The following is a 9,559-nucleotide window of genomic DNA, read 5'->3' on the forward strand; positions in this document are numbered from 1 at the left end:
TACACGTGGGGCTTCGTAACCACTGCTATGTCAATAGTCTGCCTGACATAAACACTTGGGAAGCCTGCGGCGATGTTTCCTGTCATGTACACCATACACAGGGTTGTGTAGTATTACTTAACTGCAGTTGTGTCATAGGGTTGGAACACGTCCATATTTGCTACAGTAATGAAGAAAGTTTACCATGACTCATGTTTTATGAGACATCCAGGGACTATATAAAGGCAAGCCTCAGTGCCTGGCAAGTATCCTACTACAACCTGAGCTACATACAGCAAAATGCACTTTCTCCCTGTCCTGCTGCTGTCTTGGGCTGCGCTATCTGCTGCCTTCCCAGCTGCATCTCAAGAGGATTTGGAAAGCAAATATGCAAAAATGGCCCAGGTAAGTATGCAGCATACTACTAGCTGATATACGATATTTCATATTCTGTTTTCCAATATGTTATTTCTTTAATTAGGAACATTTCTTAATTCTTTCTTTATTTCTGTTGCATGACCACCTGTAGCATACAAGGGTCCTGAATAGCAATTAGTCTATCTATGTAGGGTTGCAGGGTATGCATTGGCCAATTGACTGTTAAAGGGTCTTTGGATTTTGAGTGGGAACTCTACTGGAAGCCATAAGTGCCGATATTTCCTGTTCCCACTTTTGAAAAAAAATACTTGGTAGTAAGGTAAGAAGTTGGACAACTTGATAGAAAACAAGAGAGAAAAGACTAACTGATGATATAAATTTTGGGTTGAATCATTTAACATTTGATGTAGATGTTCTCACTTGACCTATCAGACGTTTATGGTAATTTAGCAGTGGATAGAAAACCCATAGATGCTGCCGTAACTGAAGTTTATACTTTTCACAAGGACTTCATACTGTACCATTAGAGCATCTTCCTAGCATTTAGTATCGGAGCTAAGCACTGAGCCCTCAGCATTTTCACCAGCGTTTTGAGGGTCCTAACTCTTTCTCCTTCCCCTTAACATGCAAACAATCAAAGTGGGGCGCTATCAAACATCTATCTCTCTCTATTATATTGAAATGGGCTAACATATTGTGAAAGAATAATGGAACCACTAGATTTCGACTATGTCCCTATGTACTAAATGGTTTTTTATTTTTCAAATTTCCCAGAAATACCTGGAGCGGTTCTATGATTTAAAAACTACTGGAAGACCAGTCGGAAGAAATAAGAACAACAACCCATTTGTTAAGAAGCTTGAAGAAATGCAGGAGTTTTTTGGTTTGGAAGTAACAGGAAAACTGGACGAGAAGACTGTAGAAATGATGGAAAAACCTCGATGCGGTGTTCAGGACATCGGTGAATACAACACAGTCCCAAAAAGTTCTGCCTGGCAGAAAAACGACATCACTTACAAGTAAGCATTTCTTATATAAGCTGACTGGTGTTGTGTGATGAGTTAGAATATCTGGGGCAAACTTTCAAGTGTTCAAGTCCAATGCAGCGCCCCTAGAGGGGAAATGAAACATCATTATATGGTTCTCATTTAAATCAATGGGCTGTCCATATAATAAGCAGGCATGATGGGTCCTCCAAAGTGAGAGACACTATTTGTAGGCACTCTACTCTAGCAAATAGATGTTATATGTTATACAGTATTTTCCAAAGGTGTTATGTCCTCATAACAAGATTTTGTAACTATAGTTCCAGTATTTCACTATTTATGTATATATCTGTGATAGCAAATAAGAGCTTCATGCTCATCTAAATTATTTTAATTTTCCATCCAAGAATTGTGAATTTTACACCCGACATGCCACGAGCTGATGTAGAGTCCTCCATCAAGAGAGCGTTCAAAGTCTGGAGTGATGTGACCCCACTGACCTTCACCAGGGTCTACCAAGGAGATTGTGATATCGAAATCCAATTTGTTACTGGAGGTAAGAGTTACTATTAACTATGATTGCCATTAATTACTTTGCTCTAGAGTCCCCAATATTAACCAGTGTCTTCTTCACTTTATAGACCACAAGGATAACAGTCCATTTGATGGACCTAATGGAGTTTTAGCCCACGCTTTCCAACCTGGCCCTAATATTGGGGGTGATACTCACTTTGATGATGATGAGACATTTACAAAAAACAGCCAACGTAAGTCATGGGTCTGATATTATAGAGAATTGTAACATTAGCATTACTGAAGGCTAAAAAACACTTTGACATGTCAGAAGTTTTGATCAGTGAGGTTGTGGGTGCTGAGACCCCCGCAGATTGCTTAAAGGGCATCTGTCACCTACTTTTAGCCCTATAAGCTAAGCTTTTGGGTTGAAAGTAGGTGAACCATGGAGTCCAGGGATGTAAGTATTATACTTACCTTTCCTGATATTACCCCAGTACTGGTGCTGCTAAGTAGTCCACACATTTCAATTTTGTAATGAGCTGACTACTTAGCATCACCACTCAGTGCATTGAGTGGTGGCTTCTAGCGCTCACAGCAGGGGAACAACGGAGAAGGTAAGTGTAACACTTACATCGCTGGACTCAGCGGGTCACCTACTTTCAGCCCATAAGCTTAGAATACACGACTAAAAGCAGGTGACAAATGCCCTTTAAATGAAGGAGCAGAAGCTCTCAACTAGACACTATGCCCATTTGGCTCTTTTTGGCTCTGCTTGGTGTGGTGTAGGGGTTCAATAGAAAGTCTATGAGCCCCTACACAGCTAGACAATTAAAGCCTAAAAGGCATATAGCATCTCACTATGGCATGTCATAAATTTTTTTTTTTAAGTTTAGCTATGCTTTAAACATCATTAGCCTATTGTTGGGTTATGTCATCAATACTTGTTCGATGGCATTCAGCAGAATGAAGAGGTGGCAGAGCTCCAGCAAGGGGTTTGTCCACTTCATTCTTTACACGGGCACAGCGTGCTGCACCTGCACAGAGAGACTACTATGAAGTGGCGGCTGTAGAGCTGTGGTCTTCCATTCTTCCAATTGTTTCAGGTTCCAGGAATCAGACCACCATTGATCAAACTTTGATGGCATAAATTAAAGATGTTAAAATTACAGAATTTCTAGCAGTTTATGGAAGTAACAAAAGAGGGGTTTTATCGATGTGTAGCTGGGACTCAAAAATGAGGTGCTTCTATTAACTATTTTCAATGCAGAAATGACAGTATTTGAAAAGCCTCAGGGGTTTAAGAAACACATTGATTAACTAGTACTCGCTTCAGGATAGGCGAACAATGCTGGGACACACGATGATGCCAAGAATGAATGGGCAATTCTTGTCATTCTAATAAATGGAGTTGTGATTCCTACACAGCAAATTACAAGGTGCAGAACAGCCAAAGTAATTGCTGTGCTTTACCTAGTGCTGCAGACCCATATACTCTAGGTATTAGAGGATCAATCAATGGTTCAGACTTTAGAAGCATATACCTGCCCTATGACCTTAAAGGGGTGGTCTCGCGAAAGCAAGTGGGTCTATACACTTCTGTATGGCCATATTAATGCACTTTGTAATATACATCGTGCATTAAATATGAGCCATACAGAAGTTATTCACTTACCTGCTCCGTTGCTAGCGTCCCCGTCGCCATGGTTCCGTCTAATTTCGGTGTCTTCTTGCCTTTTTAGACGCGCTTGCGCAGATCCGTCTTCTCCCTTCTTCTCCCTTCGGCTCCGCTCGGCAGCATCGGCATTTTGGCTCCGCCCCCTTGTACGCATCATCGCGTAGCTCCGCCCCATGACGTGTGCCGGTTCCAGCCTCCTGATTGGCTGGAATCGGCACATGACGGGGGCGGAGCTACGCGATGATGCGAAAAGGGGGCGGAGCCAAAACTCCGATGCTTCCAAGACCAGCCGAAGGGAGAAGATGCATCTGCGCAAGCGCGTCTAAAAAAGCAAGAAGACACCGAAGTTAGACGGAACCATGGCAACGGGGACGCTAGCAACGGAGCAGGTAAGTGAATAACTTCTGTATGGCTCATATTTAATGCACGATGTATATTACAAAGTGCATTAATATGGCCATACAGAAGTGTATAGACCCACTTGCTTTCGCGAGACCACCCCTTTAAGCTATGTGTAGAGGAACCTTCCCTTCAGTGCAGGTTATCAGTTAAGGATGTTCACACTTCCTTTCATTCTCATTTTCTCATCTTATCTTTTCATTCTAGAGTATAATTTGTTTCTGGTGGCTGCTCATGAATTCGGACATGCTCTTGGACTTCATCACTCCACAGATGAAGGAGCCTTAATGTATCCTAATTACCCAAATACTGACCCTGATTCTTTCCGACTTCCTCAAGACGACATTAATGGCATACAGTCTCTCTATGGTAAGGAGTAGGTCGCTGATCCATGTACACTAGACAAATGCAATCATTTTTTAAGTTGTGAACTAATAGATTATTAATCTTTATGTATATCTTTAGGAAAGTCATCAAATCCTATTCAGCCAACTGGGCCAAGCACACCTACTAAATGTGACCCCAACATTGCCTTTGATGCTGTGATGACTCTTCGAGGAGAACTGTTTTTCTTTGTAAACAGGTAAGCCACCATCAACTTGGATGTCATTTATTAGACTATAGTAGTACTCAGGGGCATAACTATAGAGGGTGCAGGAGATGCGGTTGCACCCGGGCCCAGGAGCCTTAGTGGGCCCATAAGGCCTCTCTTCTCCATATAGGGAGCCCAGTTCTATGAATAAAGCATTATAGTTGGGGGCCCTGTTACAGGTTTTGCATTTAGGCCCAGAAGCTTCAAGTTATGCCTCTGTGCAGCATGGTTTAAGTATGGGTACGGGTACAGATGCAGATAGAGGGGGGGCCCCAGCTCACCTTTTGTATCAGGGCCCCTGGGCCTTTAGTTACGCCCCTGGTAGTACTTCAAGAGAACAATGCAAAGCCTGAAACCATTGCACCAGTCATAGTGCTGCACAGTAAAATACTACTAAATATGGCTGTAAAGTTCAACACAAATATTGGTTGGGTGGAATGTTTTTCATAGGTCATCTAAAAATGGGTTTTCCCAAAAAGGACTAGGATATTGGTAACTAAGAATTGGGAATGAACGCTCTCGTAGGTTTACATGGCTCCTATTGATTTCAATGGTGATATATAGCACAACAAGTACAATTGCCGGTCTATTAAGATCAGTTACAGGTTCTTGACATTGACTTTGACTTGGATCCCCTCTGATGTGTCTCTTATCATACATCTGTGACCTGGTCATTTAAAAAATGTTTATGTTTAAGACTGATTGTTTCTAATCCTAATTTAATAGGTTTGTTCTTCGCATAAATCCTCGGGGAGGCGAATCAGACTTAATTTTCATCCAAACATTGTGGCCATCCGTACCGAGTGACATTGATGCTGCCTACGAGAATCCACTTACCGGAGAAAATCTTGTTTTTAAAGGTAACAAATATTTTATGACATTACCTGAAGTGGTAAAAAGATTTAATGTATTTGACATTATTTGATTAACGATGCCATATTTTTCTGTTCTGATTTCAGGAAACAAATATTGGAATCTTGATGGCTTTGATGTAAGCCAAGGGCCCAGAAGCCTCACCAAACTGGGATTTCCCAAAAATGTCAAAAAAATTGATGCCGCTGTTCATGTTGAGAACTTGGGCAAAACTTACTTCTTTGTGAAAAATAAGTATTATAGGTAAGAATGAAGGTGATGATCTTTTTGCTAAAATGTGAAGCTGGCAACTGTGTCACATGATCAGGGTGGGTTCTTATCTTAAAATGGCTGAAAACGGTTAAAAAAATATTGAATATCCTTACTTTTAAATATGAAGCACTCCTGTTCAGGTCAGCCATTAGTAATATCAACTCTGTAAATCATAGAAATGGCCCTTGTTGACTAAGAGTAACCAAATGGCCACATGCATAGAATTTTTTGCAGAAGGAGTCATAGATGAGGTGCCCCTATATTAGGTTTAGGGTGTCGTTGAGTGAATGCAATATCATTGACTTAACTGATTCTTACAGTATCTAAGCGATGCTTCTACTTAAAGCAACCTGTCATGGTGACAGATTCCCTTTAACTCAACATTAACAAGTGGTGCCATATTATGAATTGGCCAGTAATAGAAAACCATATAGGCTTATCCTCTATGCACAGGATAGGGATAGTATTATTACTGCATGTTATACTTTTATCATGTGGGTTCCAGCGGGACGTGAATGGTGATCTCCCCACCAATCACGAGAACAGTAGATCCGTGTGTTGTCCCCACCCTCCACCCAACCTTATGAATGTAGCAGCAGTAGAGGATATGTGCTGCCGCTCCATTCATCTCTATGGGACTGCCAAAGATTGCTCAGCAGCAGCACAGAAGCTCAACAGCAGTTTCATTCATGCAGCGAGACCACCTGTGACCTCCATTCTTGTGGTCGGTCGGTGGGGGTCCCAGTGGTCAGACCCCCACTGATCAGATGTTTATGCTTTATCCTGTAGATAAGGAATATGTTTAAATCTTGAGACAACCCTTTTCATTACAAGTCTCTCCTCGGTCTTCTGTTTCTGGCTTCTTGACAGATTGTTTTGTTTTTTCGTGCTGGAACCAAAAATTTCACAACTTTTGAACCATCAAATAACAAATGAAATAAATTCTACCGTATTGAGAATAGAAAAAATATACCATACAGTAACTCCACCTATATGGCTGTATGCCCCCCCTAAAATTACACAGTTGTGAACTGATTCTTGCGTTCTGTAACCTTCATATGAGCTGCATATTTTTAGATCTTTTTTTGGCTGCAGTATTAAATCAGTATAATGTTTTCTTCCAGCTATGATGAAGACAAACAAGCCATGGATGAAGGATTTCCAAAGTTTATTGCCAAAGGCTTCCCAGGAATGACACCAGACATTGATGCAGTGTTTTACTACAGAGGTAATTGTAGTTGCCAATGTCGGTTGCTAAATTCTGTATTTTTGCAGACAACTTAGCCAAAAATCACTGTTTTGCAAAATTTTTGGGAAACCCATAACTGAATGATAAAGTAATATATGTACATAGCTCAGATACTAATATGAATTTGCGGAATTCACGGCCCTGATGCATCTAATATCTATTAGGGCACACTGATCGTTTAGCTAACTAGGCACTTCTCTAGGCAGGGCCGGATGCAAGTGTATACGGGGCCTTAGTCATCTATAGGCCCTACAGTGCCCACTAAGTCATTTACAGGCTCCTCTCCATTCTCTTAATTTTTTATAGGCCCTATTGTGACCCCTGATTTATTTATAGATTGCACTGTATCCCCTGAGTCATTTGTAGGCCCCACTGTGCCCCCTGAGCCATTTATAGGCCCCACAGATTTGTGCAGCTCCCCTTGAGTTCCTAAATGTATATATTCTTTGTGATGGTTGCAGAAAATTATCATAATTGTATAAATGGAAACAGGGGCGTAACTAAAGGCTCAGGGGCCCTGAAGCAAAAGGTGAGCTGGGGCCCCCCCTCTATCTGTATCTGTACCAGTACCCATACCTAAACCATGCTGCACAGAGACATAACTTGAGGCTCCCAGGCCCCAATGCAAAACCTGTAACAGGGCTCCGAACTATAATGCTTTATTCATAGTATTGGGCTCCCTATATGGAGAAGAGAGGCCTTATGGGCCCCCTAAGGCTCCTGGGCCCGGGTGCAACCACATCCCCTGCACCCCCTATAGTTACGCCCCTGAATGGAAATAGAAGGATTGAGCCCTTAAATAAACAAATAAAATCTCAACCCCCTAGAAATTACATGGTGCAGTTTTTAGGAATTCAGCTAACCTTGAAAAATTGGGAAATAATAAGATTCTCATGAGTCCAATAAAATTGTGTCTATAGTGATGTCATGCAGTCACATTTATACATTTTCTATGGGCAGCATTGTAGCAAGGAATTTGGATTATTATAAGTATATTGCGGTCTTTGTTCCCTACTTTACAGCGGTGATGGGTTATAAAAGTGGGTAAGGCTGCTTTCACATCTGTGATGGGGGTTCTGTTTTCCTGCTCCATTATGGGAGCAGGGAAGGGGAACCCCCTGGCAGAACAGATCCGTCTTATGCCTGAACCGAACAGCAACAGACGGACCCTATTGACCATAATGGGGTCCATTCAGTTTCCGTTCAACTGTTCTGCATTTTAGCAAAGGTTCCAGCGCACACGTGAAAGCAGGCTAAGTCCCAAAAAAACCTCGATCCTAATTTTCCTGAGCTAAGACTCCACCCATGGTCTAGCTATAAAAAGTATGCATTATAACTAATTTATATTAACCCTTAGTAAGTTATTTACAACATTTTTTTTCTTCCAGGACTTCTTTACTTCTTCCAAGATTCAGTGCAGTATGAATATAACATGGACTCCAAGAGAATCCAGCAAGTCCTCAGAAGTAACAGCTGGATGGGATGTTAAAGATGCATATGTTTGGACTGAAGCTTGTCTATTGCAGTGTCAGTGGGACGTCACATAACTAATTGCATGTGACTCATCCAGTGCAGACATTTCCAACTGTGAAAATATCTATGTAACCCTTACCCTGCGGCTACATGGAGACTTTTTGTAGCGTGATCTTTCCATTTTAATTATCAATGTTGCAGCTGCAGTCCAGGGCAATACTAGAACTAGCAAGCAACTGAGCGCTCCCCTGTGACCTGCACTTAATAGTTACAATCTGGAAAGTCGCACCACAAAAAGTCTCCATGTACTCCAGCCTTGTACAGTAGTCTGTTCCTCAACCATCAGGACAACTATGGCAGCCGTATGTAGCAAAGTATTTATAGCACTTCAGAATGTAATGTATCGCTTACGTATTTTAACTCGTAGATTTTATACTGACCTGAGACTAATAATAATAATAATAATAAACTATATGTTTTTTATACTTTTTGGCAGATTGTTTTTTGTGATTTAATCAAAGGGTTCTTAACTTTTTGTTAATGGGATCCTCTTATGATAGTCGTCTTCTGCTAGGGGTAGCAGAGTTCTGCTATAATCTATGGACGTATCTGGAAGTGTTATATTTCCCTGCAGCGCCACCACTGGGGAAAGAAAACATTACACAGTTTTTAATGAAATTAATTAATAGAGATGAGCGAGTATACTCGCTAAGGCACTACTCGCTCGAGTAATGTGCCTTAGCTGAGTATCTCCCCGCTCGTCTCTAAAGATTCGGGGGCCGCCGCAGCTGACAGGTGAGTTGCGGCGGGGAGCGGGGCAGAGCGGGCGGGAGAGAGGGAGAGAGAGATCTCCCCTCCGTTCCTCCCTGCTCTCCCCCGCTGCTCCCCGCCCCGCGGCGGCACCCGAATCTTTCGGGACGAGCGGGGAGATACTCGGCTAAGGCACATTACTCGAGCGAGTAGTGCCTTAGCGAGTATACTCGCTCATCCCTATTAATTAACTGTTTAACACACAGATCCACACAGGTCCTCCAGAGCAAGAGACACTCTTTGTACCTGCTCTTCACCCTGTCTAATTGTTGAGGGTCTTTAATGAGTTGTCCTGGACTTTTAGTATTGATAAGATACAGAGAAACAGTGGGTGGAGATACCCCTAAGTAAATTATATTGAATCGTATTGGCTTATT

The 9,559-nt window shown here is 41.9% G+C and overlaps 1 protein-coding gene across 1 annotated transcript; it reads left to right on the plus strand.

Moving 5' to 3' along the window:
• Positions 1-249: 249 nt before the first annotated feature.
• LOC136587680 (matrix metalloproteinase-18-like) lies at positions 250-8,845 on the plus strand. The gene is made up of 10 exons (XM_066586403.1): positions 250-384; positions 1,132-1,376; positions 1,751-1,899; positions 1,985-2,110; positions 4,141-4,302; positions 4,399-4,516; positions 5,252-5,385; positions 5,485-5,641; positions 6,775-6,878; positions 8,288-8,845. The coding sequence occupies exons 1-10, from the start codon at positions 280-282 to the stop codon at positions 8,386-8,388; spliced, it is 1,401 nt and encodes a 466-aa protein (XP_066442500.1). The 5' UTR covers positions 250-279; the 3' UTR covers positions 8,389-8,845.
• The last annotated feature ends 714 nt before the right edge of the window (positions 8,846-9,559 follow it).

Source organism: Eleutherodactylus coqui, chromosome 1 (assembly GCF_035609145.1).
Source record: "Eleutherodactylus coqui strain aEleCoq1 chromosome 1, aEleCoq1.hap1, whole genome shotgun sequence".
NCBI classification, from domain to species: Eukaryota; Metazoa; Chordata; class Amphibia; order Anura; family Eleutherodactylidae; genus Eleutherodactylus; species Eleutherodactylus coqui.

Coding starts and splice junctions, on each gene's coding strand:
- LOC136587680 (XM_066586403.1), top strand. CDS start 280: ATGCACTTTCTCCCTGTCCTGCTGCTGTCTTGGGCTGCGCTATCTGCT. Junction 4,517..5,251: donor CTGTTTTTCTTTGTAAACAG/GTAAGCCACCAT, acceptor CTAATTTAATAG/GTTTGTTCTTCGCATAAATC. Junction 5,642..6,774: donor GTGAAAAATAAGTATTATAG/GTAAGAATGAAG, acceptor GTTTTCTTCCAG/CTATGATGAAGACAAACAAG.